General features: G+C 47.3%; 1 protein-coding gene across 2 annotated transcripts in view; it reads right to left on the bottom strand.

The window, feature by feature from the left end:
- The window catches only part of DENND4C (DENN domain containing 4C), a 1503495-nt gene that overhangs the window by 609384 nt on the left and 878069 nt on the right, over positions 1-16042 (bottom strand). For both annotated transcript variants that reach the window (XM_086951990.1, XM_086951991.1), the window contains exon 21: positions 15215-15352. In XM_086951990.1, the coding sequence (XP_086808116.1) occupies positions 15215-15352 (138 nt within the window). The remainder of the gene's footprint in view (positions 1-15214; positions 15353-16042) is intronic.

Here is a 16042-nt window from a genome sequence, read left to right as displayed (position 1 = left end):
TGAGGTCAGACTCTGTGATGTATGGTTTCAATTTTCTTAAGTAGTTCAAGTGAAAGCGGGTACTTTTCGCCATTGAATTAATATGGGCTTTCATGTCTAGATTCTCGTCTAGGGTGATTCCTAGAGATTTAGCTGAGTTGACAAGGGTTGGGGTGCAGTTTAGCGCAGTCACGACTTTCGTCCAATCCTTTATTTCTGTATGGCTCCTTGGTGGGGAAATTAGTAAGAACTCTGTTTTATGTGCATTCAGCTTCAGGTGGTTTGTGGTTAACCATTGAAGTGCCATTTTTAGTGTCTCATTCATTAATTCCAAATCTTTTAGGGATGCGATCTTTAAGTATATTTGCGTGTCGTCAGCATACATGTGATAAGATATTTGAGATTTTTGGAGAATTTCTGTGAGTGGTTCAACGTATAGGTTAAACAGATCAGGGGATAATGTCGAACCTTGCGGGACTCCGATTGAGATAGGGCACGGAGGTGAAGTTAATTGGTTAACCAGGAAGCGTTGCGTTCTGTTCTGTAAAAAGGACTCAAACCAGTTCAGCACAATTCCCGATAGTCCCATCCTGTCCCGTAGCCTGGCCAGTAATGCCTCATGATTTACCGTATCAAATGCCGATGATAGGTCTAGGAGAATCAGTAAGCATGCTTGATTTTGGTCGAGGGCCTGCAGCGCGTCATCAATAATATGGAGAATCGCTGTTTCCGTGCTGTGCCCTGCTCTGAATCCCGATTGACATTCGTCTAGCAAGGAGAATTTGGTGATGTGTTGGCTCAGTTGGTTCTGCACACATTTCTCAGTCAGCTTGGCCAGTAGAGGGATGTTGGTCACTGGGCGAAAGTTATTTGGATCTGATGCATCCGCTGTGGGTTTTTTGATTATGGGAACGACTTGACCTGTTTTTAGGCAATCGGGAAGGATCCCTTGTGAAAGTGACGCATTTATTATTTCGGTCCATATTGGATTCAGGATGTGATTAATTTCTTTTACGCATTTTGCAGGCAGAGGGTCTTGGTAGTGGTTGTTAGGTTTGATTCCTGCGAGCGTCCTAGCAATCGTGTGTTGGTCATATAGTTCGAATGATTCCCAGCTCGCCTTGTTTTTTGCGATGGTGCAATTCATTGTGCAATCCGTTGTAGAGTCAGCATCGTTAGTAAACGGAGGTTCGTTGGGAAGGTTCGACGCCAAGTTCCTAAGCTCTACTTCGAGTGTTTTGGCCTTTTCCGTGAAAAATGTGGAAAATTCATCACAGTTTAGAGGTGTTTTTGAATTTTCTAGCACTGATTTGGCTAGTTTGTTTGATTGCTCCTTTAGGATTTCAAATAGTTTTCGTGGTCTGTTTTTGGCATTATCCAGTTCTGCTCTTATAAATTCCTTTTTTGAGTTGATGATCTTTTTATTATATTGGTTCCTTATTTTTCTGAGGGCTTCCAGTTCAGGAGATGATGGGTGTTGCCTCCATTTTCTTTCGGCCATTCTCAATTTGCGTCTCTCTTCGTTTAGTGCTTCGTTAAACCATGGGTTTTTTGTCTTCTCTGAGATTCTTTTCAATTTTAATGGCATGGTGTTATTAACGATATTTTCAACAGCTGCTATGTAGTGATCCGTCAGCTCGTTAACTTTTTCCAGGTTGTTGGGTGGCTTTAAGTCTCTTTCGCAGCTTTCGACCAGTAGTTTCATATTTGCTTCTTTTGTGTCCCGGGTCCATTTTTTGGCTTTGAAAGGTTGTCTGGTCCTACCTTTTCTCAATGTGGGTATCATGAAAGTTATGGCATGATGATCAGACCAGTCACATGGTGTTATGGAGTGGATTGTTGCAGCATTGTTTCTTGAGATAATCCAGTCTAACGTCGCTCCTTTAGAGTGTGTGGGTAGTGTGCACGCTTGAGTGAGGTTTAGTTCAGTGAGGAAGCCTTTCAGCATGTTGACCAGTTTGTCATTGCCGTTCTCCCAGTGAAGATTGAAGTCGCCTAGAAATATGTTATTGGCAGCGTTGTTAGAGTTGGCTGTTATGATCTCCATTAACTCTACTATAAACTTTTTATTATCTCCTGGTGGGTGGTAAAATGTATGCAAGTTGCATTGTTGAATGTTGGTTGATCTTATGTTAAGACCAAGATACTCACAGGATTCTAGCGGGTCGGCCTGAATTTGTTTAACCTCTATGTCAGATCGATGAATACAGGCTATCCCTCCCCCTAGCTTTATGGGTCTATCAAGTCTCAAAATGTTGAATTGCGGTGGTACTAACAGATCCATGGTTGGGGATGAAGATTCCGTAAGCCATGTTTCAGTAAGGATTGCCAGGTCAATGTCCTTGTTGAGGATGAGGTCCGCTATGTCCGATGCATGTTTGGTTGCTGATCGACAGTTGAGTAGTAGACAGGTCAGATGTTTTTCCTTTGTACTAGTGTTCACATTTTCGGCTTCGTTTGGAGTTATCTGTATGTGCTGTAAGTTGTGGGGGTTGGATGTTCTATTGTTTTTTCTCGATGTTCTGTTAGCATCAGGTGGTAATGTTTTGATTCTCTCCCCTTCGATGTGGTCCGATCGATCATATGCTCGGATTAAGGCCAGCGTTTCCTCTTTAGATAGTGGTTTAGTCCTGTATGGTCTGTTGTCTCTCTGTTTTAAACGCATGTCCGCCTCGTTACGCTCTCTAAGTGAAGAATGAGCAAGGTTTTGGATATCCGTGACTTTAGAATGAATGTTCACCGTCATCTCTCCAATTTTTTCAATCGTCTGTACGGTATTAATAGTGGCTTTTGCTAGCTTACTCACTAGTTTCTGAAGCTTATTAAAGTCCTTCTTGTTCTGATGAGATTTCTTAAGGGCGGCCGATCTGTACCTCCCTTCTACTCTTCTCCTTTTTGGCTCGGTTCTTAGTTGCGCTGCTATTTCCTTTATCTCCTCTTTTTGATTGTCGGTTCCAATTCTATGAGGTGCGACGTTGGTGCTGGATATGTTCCGAGTTACTAGGGGCATGTTTGTGGGTGAAGGTCTGCATGTCGCTGGTGTTGTAATAGCGAGCGGTATCGGGAGGTTGATGTAGTTAGATAAATCCTGTGTAGTTGGTAGTTCATTTGATGGTGGAGGTGTGAACGACGTTGGAATTGTGCCGGAGAGGGTGTGGGATGTAGGAAGGCTGGTGACTTCTGTCTCAACCAGTGTATGCTCTACGAGGGGGGCCTCGTGGTTCAGGAGTAGGGGCGACTTCTCTTTGGCACTGGTAGTGTTCTTTGTTTGTCTGATAGGTAGACTTCTCAGTTCTTACAGTCGTGTTCTCCGGTACTGGCATTACTAGACCAGTAGTCTTAACCTGGTTAGGGTTTTGCGCATGATCCGTAAAAATAGAGTAATCTTCACAAAGTATTTGTCCAGAATTACTAGGAATGATATAGTACACAACCTCAGATTCCCATTGATGGCATATAATCAATCCTGGACAAATGGCCAGGATGGATGCCAGGGCAAATGAGGGAGCCGGTCACAGAAATAGAAACCAGGGGAGCCACTGAAGAGCTGGCACATGGTAAAACACCAGGGATAAACTGATGGTCTGCAGAATTTTACCAAACCTATATGGAGGAAATGGGCCGAAACTCACAGACATATTTATCGGGGCATAAGAGTGCCACCTTACCGGATACCACTAGGGAAGTCCTGATCACATCAATCCCCAAGCCGAAGAGTGATACGTTGGATGTGACAGTATACACACCCTTATCCATGCTCAACTTGCACTACAAGATCAATTCGCAAAGTGCTAGCCAATCGTTTGAAATCACACTTAACACTTAGCGCTATACCTCCTTAAATATTAGACGTTTGTTCAGGGTGATGGATGAAAGCCCAACAGAATATCATTGTACTGCATCGGAGATGTCCATTGATATTCGCAAGGCGTTCAATACCATACACTGGATGTACCTCAGAGCCATGACGAGACGCATTAATCTGGGGCAGGAATGTGATAGATGGGTTGCTTTGTTGTACTGAAGAGCCAGGGCCCGAATGGGAGGGTGTATTTTTGAGACTTTTGGTATACATTGGGCACACTCCACAGTTGTTCATTATCCCTGATGCTCTTTGCACTAGTGGTGGAGTCCTTTGCTAAAGTAGTCAGGGAGAAGTGAGAGGGATCCCAGTAGCGGATGCACAACATGTCATTTCGTATATGTGGACAATATGCTCTAGCAGCTAAGAGACACAGAGACTGGATCCCATTCAGTGTCGAGATCCTGGGACACCTAGGGCGGCTATCTAGCCACTGTAGGAACTGGAACAAAACCTGTGCCTTCTCGGTCCCCAACATGCTTAGCCCTCCACGGCGGCTGCACAGATGTGAGCCCAGGACGCCATAGTTCCCTGGAGTTCAAATATATCTGTCTGACACCGATATTAGAGGGGGAAATGTGGACAGTGCGCGGAGGGTCCTGAGGGGTACTGTGAGTGTTTGGCATTCCCTGAAACTGCTGATAATGGCAAAAATGGTGATGCTGCCACGAGTACTAGATTTTCTTCAATAATCTACAGGTTTGGATTTCACAGACTTGGTTCAAGAAACTGAATACCATGTTGCAGGAACTGATTTGGGATGGGGGTAGACACATGGATTCTCTAGATACATTGCAACACCCAATGGCCATGGGAGGTTTGTGAGTCCCAGACTTTGAGATATATTTCTTATCAGCACAACTCCTGTGGCTGGCCTTTATGTGGATGAAATGGGAGAAAGAGGGGAACTGTAATGTATAGGGGCCTAAATTGCACTATTATCGGGGGTGAAGCTGAAACTAACAAGACAGCACGCCGTGCTTACCACAGTGCTTTGCTGCTGGAAAGCAGCTGCTAAAAAGACACAAGAACACGCTTTATGCGCCCACCCTCCCTCTGACAGGACTACCCCCCTACTAGAGGGAGATTCTTTATGAAAGCCATATTATGGGAATAGGGCACAGTGGGGATCAAAACTGCAGGAGATTGTAACAATGAGGGAATAGTCCGTACTATGAATGCCTTGGTGGAAGAGGAAGGCCTGCCCTAGGCACAATTCCTAACATATTCCTCACTGAAGCAGTCACTGCTTCAGCTGTGGGGGCACACTACCTCAAAGCTGTGTAGACATGACCTACTTCAGACCATAGTCACCTTTGTAGGTGGGCATCAATTAGTTTTGTGGATGTACAAAATGTTTCTGTAAATGCCACTTGCTAACCTTACACCCCAACATGTCCAGTGGGAAGGCAGAATGGGCAGGGAATTCAGGGCTAAGGAATAGGAACAAACCCTGAAGCAAGTACATAAGGTGTTTAGAAGCACTAAATATACACAGTTCAACTACCATCATACAAAATACTTTAACCCACACAGAGCTAACTTCATGAAGCAGATAGATACTATGCGATGCTCCTACTGCTCTTAATTGGACATTGATGTTGAGCTGTCCAACTAGAGAGCATGTCTGGGCTAGTGTGGTGAAAGACATGGAGTGCACATCTAACAGATATGATCTATTAACTAAGGAAATATGCTTTCTGAAACTGTATACACATAGACCAGAAAAGAAGGTGGGAATCAGATTCTAGCACTTGGCCCTCTTGGTGGCTCACAGGGACAAAGCGTTACATTAGAGAATAAAAGGAAGCCCCCCACACTGTAGATAAAGGAGGGTAGTTGAGAGTTAGGCAGTAGCATAGGGAGCTACCTTGCGGACAGACAAGCAGAGGGGAGTCAGTGCAAAGCCTACAGCTGACATATGAATGGAAGTGCTGTCAGCCTTTGTGGAAGGGAACAACAGGATAGGGACATCATTGAAAGCGCTACAGGGAGGGCCAGCAGATGCACCTGTTCCCCCAATCTCGAACATTTCATGTAACATGTAAAAGGCATGCGCAGCAGTATTAGCCAAATAAGATAGTTACATTTGATAATGCTGGGGAGTGCAAAGTGGGAGGATAATAGATAATGTATACAGGTTAATAACAAGCGGATGAAGTGAGTAGGTGAATATGCTGGGAAACAAAAGCAAGAAACTAATGTAGTTTGAATATTTGGTCAAATACATGATGGACGAATGGTGGAGATTATGCACACTGGGGTACAATTTTGTAGCCTAGAATGTAACTGTAAACTGTACCAGAGACGCAATCACAGCCCTGATAACAAGTTACTCAATGGAAAATGTAAATTAATTCAGTAAAACAAAAAAAAAAGGAACTCTAGGGCGATGAGGAGACTTCACTCACATTGCTTATACAGACCGCAAGATACTGATGTAAACGCTGTCTCAAGAGGACTAAAGCAGACAACATATGCCCCAGAACTCTTGTGGTATATATCTGAATTTTGGAAGTTAGCATATCAAAGAGACACAAGTGGATGGGCAACTGCAGGACTAGGCCAAGTAGAAGATATTTTTGTAATAAAGGTTTTGCAATATTCCAGGAGCTTAGATAGGGATCCACCGAGGCCAATCACTTGCATATTTGTGGGTGGTGAAAGCAGTTCACTGTGGCACGAATGAACATGAAAAACACAAGGTGCTGAAAACCATACAGCTGCGCAGACTGGAACGTACTATAAAGATTCATTTGTATAAGGCACTACTACAGTTGCAGGAAGCAACTTGCGGGTCCTGAGAACTAGGTGGGATTGTGACTTAGGGATGAACAGCGAGAAGGAGAATGGGTAAGAACAAAGGAGGTCATAAATTTGTCCTGCAACGCTAGATTCATATTTATTCAATTCAGCATCTTTAATCAGACTTTACCGACCCCAAGAAGATTACAAAAAATGAATGCTAATATTTCAAATTGATACTGAAGGTTCTAGCACTCGGATGCTAACATTTTACATATGTTTTTGAGATGCCCAATCTTAAATTGGCAACAATCACAATGTGGACCAACAGGACTTTAAACTGCACCGCAGGGTTTACGCTTGTTAGGCCTAACAACTAGCCCAAAAAGGCACAGTATTAATTACAATTTGTAATCCTGACCCTCCTGTTAAAAAAGCATCGTACAGAAATGATCTGGAAATCTGTCGCGGCATAGGTTAAAGAAAATATGGTTGAGAGAATTCAAAGAAGATAGGTAAATAAGGACATTGATAACTCAGAAGGGAAAACAAGCAATGCTGAAGATACAGGAACCACTTTTAATGGAGTTAAAAAGCTTTGCGGAATATAGGCCTCCCTTTACAATGACAATACTAAGAAATGATATGACCCTCCCTCAGGACATGGGTAGAATGAACACATACCTGCCAAGGACTCCCCGACAGGAAGGATGAGCCAGTGCTCCCATGAGAGGCCCCTTATGAGGCTTCTTCACCCCCCACCACCACCTGGCTCATCCCTGCCACCCACAGCAATCGCCCTCAAAAGGACCATAAAGTTGCATCGATAACAATATAACTTGGGGAACTGGCCCAGAGCAGTAGATATGATTAGGTTCTCAACCACAAGGGCAAAAAGACTTTGTGAATCTGGAAAGCAGATTGGAGGGGTTTACCCCACAATCTGCTCACCCTAGGTGAGGTAGGAAGCAGTTATGTTTAACACAAAACATAATGAAATCTTAACTATTATGGTTTTCAGCAGAAAGACAAGTTGAATGGAAAGGGGCTTCAATATAGCATTCATCTAAGCCACAGCCAGCAAACATTGTCAGCAACCACTCTAACAAAAAAAATAAAGAAATCACCAAATAGGAGTCCTGAGATGCAAAACAGAAATACAACAAACAGTAAAATTTACCACCACTTCGACATGCATACAGGTTCTCCCTTCAATCTTGCCTCATTCATAATCTATGGTGCCCAGCAGATGTGCAACACCGAAGAACATATGAAAGAATGCACTGTAAAAAACTGAAAACAAAAACAAAAAATATGGGCAAACTAATAAACACAGATCGGAAATGGATCTAAATAGCAGGATTAAAAGCTTGTTCGTCAAAATAGATGCAGGCTACGTAAAATTAGAAATCGTAAAAACATTTATCAGCATGGAGAATTTGGTTATTGTTTCTCAGTAAGTTCCACAAATCCAAAACAAAGGAACTGTATTAATTGCCTTACAAATATTATTTAATGTTTATCTACATCAGGATAATTTGTAGAATGCCAGTGTTGCCATCATGTATTGACTACTAGTGCTTTATGACGGAAACCATGGCACTATACATCAAACTAGCCATGGTAAAAACAATGTTTGCAAAGCACATATGAAACCACAGTGTTCTGCTGCTTCTTTTGTTTCAAAGAAAACGCATTCCATAATTGGGAATCTGGACGGACAAGAAGCACACCAACTCCAGATATCGAAAGACTTGGTAAGTTCAATAAACGCTCAGTACCTGAGCAGGGCCAGCTCACCATTTGGCAATACGAACATCTGTAGGCTACCAAAAACGGGGCTTATGCATAGTTTGATGTACCATATAAAAGCAGCCTTGAATTTGATGTGCCAAGAACCAGTGTAACCTCTTCAAATAGGGTATACCTGGTCCAAAGACAAACCAGTGCATGAGCTGGATTCTTTTAAAACAGCTGCTTGTTGTGGATTAGTTCTTAATTAAATTACCAGTTAAATAAACACTATTAGAATATTCAAGTTAGGGTTGTAGACAGGCCTGAGTAGAAGAGGTAACAGATGATAGATCCTTTTTATGGTCCTTCCGGTTGGGGGAAAAAACCCTCTTGATGACTGGAGGACACCATAATAAGTTAATAGTCCATAATGAACCCAAGCTTAACCATTAGGATGCAAATTAGAATAATAACCAAACGAGATGGCTAAATGCCAGGGTCTATAGACAAACTAAACATTGCTGGAATAGACAGGAACATTAACAGACCTATTTCTAGAGGGATTTATCAGCTTCTTATGTATAAGCATTAATGCACAAGTTACTACTTGTGTAACGATATATCTGTAAGAGACATTAGTTAGTGATCGATTCCTTACCTTAGAATATCCCCAGGCGTCAGACTGGATCCGGAAAGTTTTGCTTAGCAGTTCCTTTGCGCGTCAGTAGGGGGCGTCCTGCGGCTCCGCGTCAGTCACTGGCGTCTTCAGCACAGAGATGACGTCACGGAGACTACTTAGGCGCCACACATGCGCGCTGACGTCAGTTCTGTACACGACTTTCCGTGTCAGGAACGCAGAGCAATGCAAGATACTGACCCCATTGGTGCTTTGAAACTAGCGACCTGAAAGGGATGACCTTAACCCTAGTAATCAGTTCGCAGAACAGGGAGGATGGGCAGGGCGGTAAGGAATCTATCACTAACTAATGTCTCTTACAGATATATTGTTACACAAGTAGTAACTTGTGCATCTGAAAGAGACCGGTTAGTGATAGATTCCTTACCGTAGAATATATACCCCAGCATTACCAAGCCCGGTGGTGGGTCTGAACAAAATGGCACCAGGAAGTCACGGAGATCAGAACGGCCAAAGAAGCAGTCTCTCTGGACTTGACTGTCAAGGCAGTAGTGCTTTGCAAACGGGTGCAGCGAGTCCCACGTAGCTGCCTGACAAATGTCCAGCAAGGGAACACCGCGTCCCAAGGCAGTAGTGGCTGCAGTTGCCCTGGTCGAATGGACCCGCAGCCCCGCAGGAGGTTCCTTCTTGGCCAAGGAGTAACATGCTTTGATGCACAGAACGACCCACCGGGAAATGGTCTGTTTGTGCACGGCCCGATCTTTCTTTGCGCCCACGTAGCCAACAAAGAGCTGATCTTCCACCCGGAACTGTTGCGTACACTGCAGATAGAAAGCAAGCACATGTTTTAGGTCCAGGCGGTGGAGCCTCTCCTATTCCCTGGAAGGATGCGGAGGCGGAAAGAAGGTGGGCAAAGTGATAGTCTGCCAGATGTGGAAGGGCGTGACAACCTTTGGCAAGAAAGAAGGACAGGTCCTTAATACCACCTTGTCCGGTTGAACAGAAAGGAAAGGAGGTTTAGAAGAAAAAGCCTGGAGCTCACTCACTCTTCTGGCAGAGGTGATAGCTACCAGGAAAGCTGTCTTCAGAGTGAGAAGTAAAGGACAGTTATGAAGGGGCTCAAAGGGAGCGCACATCAGATAAGTCAAGACAAGATTTAAGTCCCATTGAGGCATTATGAAAGGCACGGGAGGGAACATGTGTGTAATGCCTTTGAGGAAACGGTTAACAACCGGGTACTTAAAAAGAGAAGGCTGATCAGGAAACCTCAGGAAGGCGAAAATGGAAGAAAGTTAACCTTTGATTGTGCCCAGGGCAGAACCCTGCTGGGCCAAAGATAGAAGAAACAGAAGAACCTCAGAAAGAGGGGCTGAAAGGGGATCCACAGCCTTTGTTGTGCACCATGCCACAAATTTGTTCCATCGGCAGGCGTAAACAGTTTTAGTGGAGGGATGCCTGGCTGCCAGAATGACATTGCAGACCTCGGGAGGAAGGTCAAAAGCCGTCAACTGTCGCTGCTCAATCTCCACGGATGGAGGTGGAGGCTGGACAGGTTCGGGTGAAGGACCATCCCCTGCTGCTGCGACAGAAGATCCTCCCGAAGAGGCAGTCGGATCGGGGGAATCGATGCTCATACTGAGTAGCTCGGGATACCATACTCTTCGAGCCCAGTCCGGAGCCACAAGAATAACTTGGGCCCGGTTGCCCCTGATCTTCTGCAGCACTCTGGGCAGAGGTGGTATAGGCGGAAAGGCGTACAATAGACCGCAGCTCCACTCGTGATGAAAAGCATCTCCGAGCGAGTGCCGCCTTGGAAATTCCAACGCACAGAACTGATGACATTGCGTGATTTCTTCGGGGCGAATAGATCCAATCAAGGCTCTCCCCACTGCTGAAAGAGACCTTTCGCTACGTTAGAGTTCAGATGCTATTCGTGATCAATCAAGCACCGGCGGCTGAGTTCACCTGCCCTGGCATTCAGAGAACCTGCTAGGTGTTGAACCACCAAGGTAATGCCTTGATGTTCCAGCGACGTCCAGAGGCGCAGAGCCTCCTAACTCCACCCGCCCTGTTTGTTGCAATACCACATGGCGGTGGTGTTGTCTGTGAACACCTGCACTACACTTCCCTGGACAGAGGGAAGGAATGCCTTCAGTGCAAGCCAGATCACCCGAAGCTCTAAAAGGTTGATATGGAGCCGGGACTCCGCCGGAGACCAGAGGCCTCTGATCTCTGCCTCTCCCAAGTGGCCTCCCCATGCCAGGAGGGACGCATCTGTCACCAGTGTGAACTCCGGATGGGGAAGGGAGAGGGATCTGCCATTGACCAATCGTGGTTCGTGAGCCACCACTGCAAGTGACGGGCTCTGCCCTCCGAGATCCGGACATGATCCGGACATGATCGGACAGGTTGCCCTGATGCTGCGCCCACTGGAAATTCAGGTCCCACTGCAGAGTCCGCATATGCCATCTGGCATGTTGCACTAACAGGACGCAGGAGGCCATCAGGCCCATGAGCCGGAGAGTCATCCTGACTGAAACCCGGGATAGAGGCTGGAAGATTGGAATCATAGCCTGAATATCCCAGACTCGCTGCTCGGGAGGATAACCACGAAACTGCGTCGAATCCAGAACTGCTCTAATGAAGGGGAACTTCTGAGAGAGACTCAGGTGCGACTTCGGCACGTTGATGAAGAACCCCAGCAAATGGAGGAGGTCGGCCGTAGTCTGAAGGTGGATGACGACTGCCTGGGGCGAGCCCGCCTTCAACAACCAGTCGTCTAGTTTGCGGAAGACTGATAACCCTGACCTGCGCAGATGAGCTCCGACCACTGCCATCACTTTCTTGAACACCTGAGGGGGGCTGGTAAGGCCGAAGGGGAGCAAGGTAAACTGAAAATGCTCCTGGACTACCATGAACCGCCGGTGGGCCGGCAGGACGGGGATGTGAAAATATGCACCCTGGAAGTCCAACGCTACCATCCAGTCTCCAGGGTCGAGGGCAGGGACAGTATCTTGAACTGAAATACTCCTGGCCTACCATGAACCGCCGGTGGGCCGGCAGGACGGGGATGTGAAAATATGCACCCTGGAAGTCCAACGCTACCATCCAGTCTCCAGGGTCGAGGGCAGGGACAGTATCTTGAACTTCTCCTTTCGGAGGAAGCAATTGACGTCCCGGTGGTCCAAGACAGGACGCAGACCCCTTTGTCCTTCTTGGGGACCAGAAAGTAGTGGGAACAACAACCACTCCCTACTTCTGGCCCAGGAACGCACTCGACGGCCCCTTTGGCCAAGAGGGCTGTGTCTTCCTGTCAGAGAAGAACCAAAAAATCTCCCGACATGCGGTGGAGCCAATGTGGCATAGCAGGAGGGAAGGACTGAAAGGAAGGGAGTAACCTTGGCAGATTATCTGCAGCCCCCACTTGTCTGATGTAATCTCGCACCAGCGGGGGAGGTGGTGGTGGATCCTGCCACCCACCGGCGTGGGGTGCTCTCCGAATCTCAGATTAGGAAGGTTTGGAGGTGGAAGCAGCAGGGCGGAGGTGGACGGGCCTGCGCGCTGGTTCCTCGACCCGCCCCTGCGGAAACCGCGACCACGGCTGGGCTGAGGCTGGTTCTGCACAGGCCTGGTGGAAGGGCATGCCTGGGTGCCTCTCCCCTGGCCACGAAAGGAACGGAAAGCAGGAGTGGCCAGGTTCTTAGTGGAAAGACCCAAGGACTTGGCCGTAGACCACGAGTCCTTAAATCGCTCCAGTGCACTGTCAGCCTTGTTGCCAAACCGGCGGGTGCCAGCAAAAGGCATGTCCATGAGTGCGGTCTGGACATCGGGCGTGATACCAGTCGAATGCAACCAGGCATGGCGCCGTAGCGCCACAGTCGTAGAAATCACCCTGCCCAATGAGTGGCCGGTGTCCTACCCACACCGAATGGCGAACTTAGCCCCATCCTTACCCTCAGCAGTCACCTGAGAAAGGGCAGCCTGCACCTCCTCAGGACACTGAAGCAACACCTGAGCAACGGCATCCAACACCACGTGGAAATAGCGGTCCAACAAGCAGGCAGTGTTCACTGACTGCAGCCCAGGCTGGCCGAAGAGAACAACCGCTTCCCAAACTGGTCCAGCTTTTCAGAGAAGTTTTCCAGTGGGACCGCAGGTAAAGCACTCTGCGACGTCGAGGCCTGAATGACCAAGCTCTCAGGCGTAGGGTGAGTGGTCAAGAAAGCGGGGTCACCGGGTGCCGGTCAGTGGCGTCTGGCAATGTTTTTATCCACCGGGGCCCCCGTGACTGGCCTCGACCAAGTGCCCAAGAGGACCTCTGTAAGGGCGTCATTAAAGGGAAGCAGCGGCTCCGAAGAAGTAGATGCCATCTGGAGCACCTCAGTGAGGAGGTTGGTCTTGAGGTCCACTGTGGGGAGGTCAAGGTTGAGGGTCTCAGCAGCCCGACGGAGCACCATTCGTGTAGGAGGCACCCTCCTCCATCGTAGGCGGGGGAGAGGCGAACCCCAGGTCAGGGGAGACAGAGGTCGCCTGCATCTTCCAAGCCGTCCACACAATCTTGTTCGGAGTCACATTGCCGAGCAAGGGGGTTCTCGAACCCTTCCCAGTCGTCGTCCGCCTCTGTCGTAGAGGAGGCCGGTCGCGGCAGCAATGCCGGAGCCAAAGAGGGGATGAACAGAGTCGGGAATGGCGCCGGCTCCCAATGTAGATCCCAGGTCGGAACAAAATGGTCCGGGAACCGGGGCAAGGGTGGGATAAACGGCACCCAGTGCGGGGCAGGGGGTGGAGCCAAGGGTGGCGCCAGGGCCAGCAACAGCGCATTTTGTGGTGCCGGAGCCAGCGGCGCAGGATCTTGTGGCGCCGGGGGTGAAGCCAGTGGCGGAGCCGCCGGGCCAACAGTATCTGGACGTGGGACCGCGGGGCCCAAAGGCACGCTGGTGGGAGCCCGAAGCCTGTAAAGGCGGTCCATAGCAGCAAGGAACTCTTTCATCTGTTCGGGAGTCGCCGATAGACCTGGGTATGGCGGGTAGGCCGTGGGACTCCCAGGCTCCAGAGAAGCCGCAGGGGCAAGGCCGACGGCGAGGACGTCGGAGAGCGAACACGCTTCTTCGACTTCTTTTTATGGTGACGCTTACCGGAATCCGAAGGTGAAGACTTGGATTCCAAGGCGCGACGGCTCCGGTCCAACGATCGGCCCAGGGAACGGCCCCAAGACCCGGAGCGGCGACGTATGCCGGGCCTCCAGCAACTTCCGTTTCTGCTTTCACAAGGCCTTGGGGGCGATGGCACGACCGTCATGGCAGTCCTGGGAGTAGTGATTGCTCTCCAGGCAGTAGAGGCAAACATCGTGGGGGTCCGCCACCTACATATTTCGGCAACAGGCCCCACAAGACTTGCCGGGAATCCCTACATGCACCATGAGAAAAAAGTGGGGAGACAAAAGTCTCAAAATAGCGGTCAAAAAGTGACCAAGGTACGTGCTCAATCCAGATCTGCACTTACTGGCGCGGAAAAAGAAAGAACTGACGTCAGCGTGCATGGGTGGCGCCTAAGTAGTCTCCGTGACGTCATCTCGGTGCTGACGAGGCCAGTGACTGACGCGGAGCCGCAGGACGCCACCTACTGATGCGCACCTACGGATCCAGTCTGACGCCTGGGGATATTCGCAGGTATGGAATCTATCACCAATGCTTCTCTTTCAGATTTTAAATGCCAGAAAACAAAATATGTTAAGATTTAAGACTGATCCCACTCTTGTAGTAAACTAGGTGCTGATCTGTATTACAACTCACTTCAATGGGTTGGGTTGGCCAAAACCTTGAGGTGCATAAAACTCTAAGACGTGTGAAAATTAACTGGGGAAGGATGGAAGGAAGCTTCTGGATTGTGATGCAGCCCAACCGGCTTGTTTAATCAGATTGTCCCTTGATCCGGATTCTTGTTAGGTACTGGATCTACAAAGTTTTGCAAACAATAAACTCTCCCTGCCAAAAATAGTCCTAGGCCAAGTAGCTTGAAGGAGAAAAACACGATTTTCTGCCTCTACACGATCAGGTTCCTCCGTAGATGGTCCCCTAAAGAAACATGTACACAGTGAACCTGCCAAGTTCACGCTTTTAGACTTCAAAATATGTTCAGAATGACAATTTACCATATTGCACAGCAGTACAAAAAAACACAAGAACAAAGGTTAGAGTAAGAAAGATTAGAGAGCTTGTGAAGCTGATGGTTAGTAGACACTCAAAAGGACTTCGTACCTGTGCTAGAATGATTATCAAGTTGGATCAGGTCCCTGCTGAAGAGTGTGTGCTCTCCACTGTTAGCATCATTAGAACTATCCACACTACCATGGCTCACCGCATCCACATCACTTCTATGAGCACCATTCTGCAAAGCTAAACAAAAGAGAACAAAATAATTGAGAAATGCATGTTAGGGCTTATTTCACAATGTAATATTCTGACATATTACCATTAACAAATAATTTAACATTGCACTAGTTATTGGATAATAAAAAACTACTTACTTACCTTTACACTATGGTTCCCCAGTATTATGTTTCATAGATTCGCATACTTGTGTCTTCTCCGTCGTCATGGTGGGAGTCTTACAGTAAAAGAATGACTATAGCAGTATCATAGTGAAACACTGCATAGAAAGTCCCATAGGGGACCATAATATTTGGTTGCCAAACCTCCTGATTATTTGGACCAAAACTCAGCCAACCAGCTGCCAGCCCTGACATCATACTCCCCAGCAGAGCCATCATCCCTCAGATTTCCAGCCCCGAGTGAGAGTCAAGGATATATCTAGAGATAAGAGGTCTACCTGAGTAACGGGGAGGTGGGAGGGCCGCATGTGAATCTATGAAAGATAATACTGAAGAACCATAGTGTACAGGTAAGTAAATAGTTTTTTTTCTCCAGTATTGAATCTTTCATATATTCACATGCTTATATCAGAATAGCGAGCAGTACTTATTACAAGGAGCGTGCTCAGGATAGAACCTCACAGCCTTTGTGGGCTCTGCTCCTATTTTCATATATTAACAATCATAAGAACATAATATTTTAAAACTTTTACAC

The sequence above is a fragment of the Lissotriton vulgaris genome, unplaced genomic scaffold (assembly GCF_964263255.1).
Source record: "Lissotriton vulgaris unplaced genomic scaffold, aLisVul1.2 SCAFFOLD_247, whole genome shotgun sequence".
Classification (NCBI taxonomy): Eukaryota; Metazoa; Chordata; class Amphibia; order Caudata; family Salamandridae; genus Lissotriton; species Lissotriton vulgaris.
This window is presented reverse-complemented; position numbering and strand designations above follow the sequence as displayed.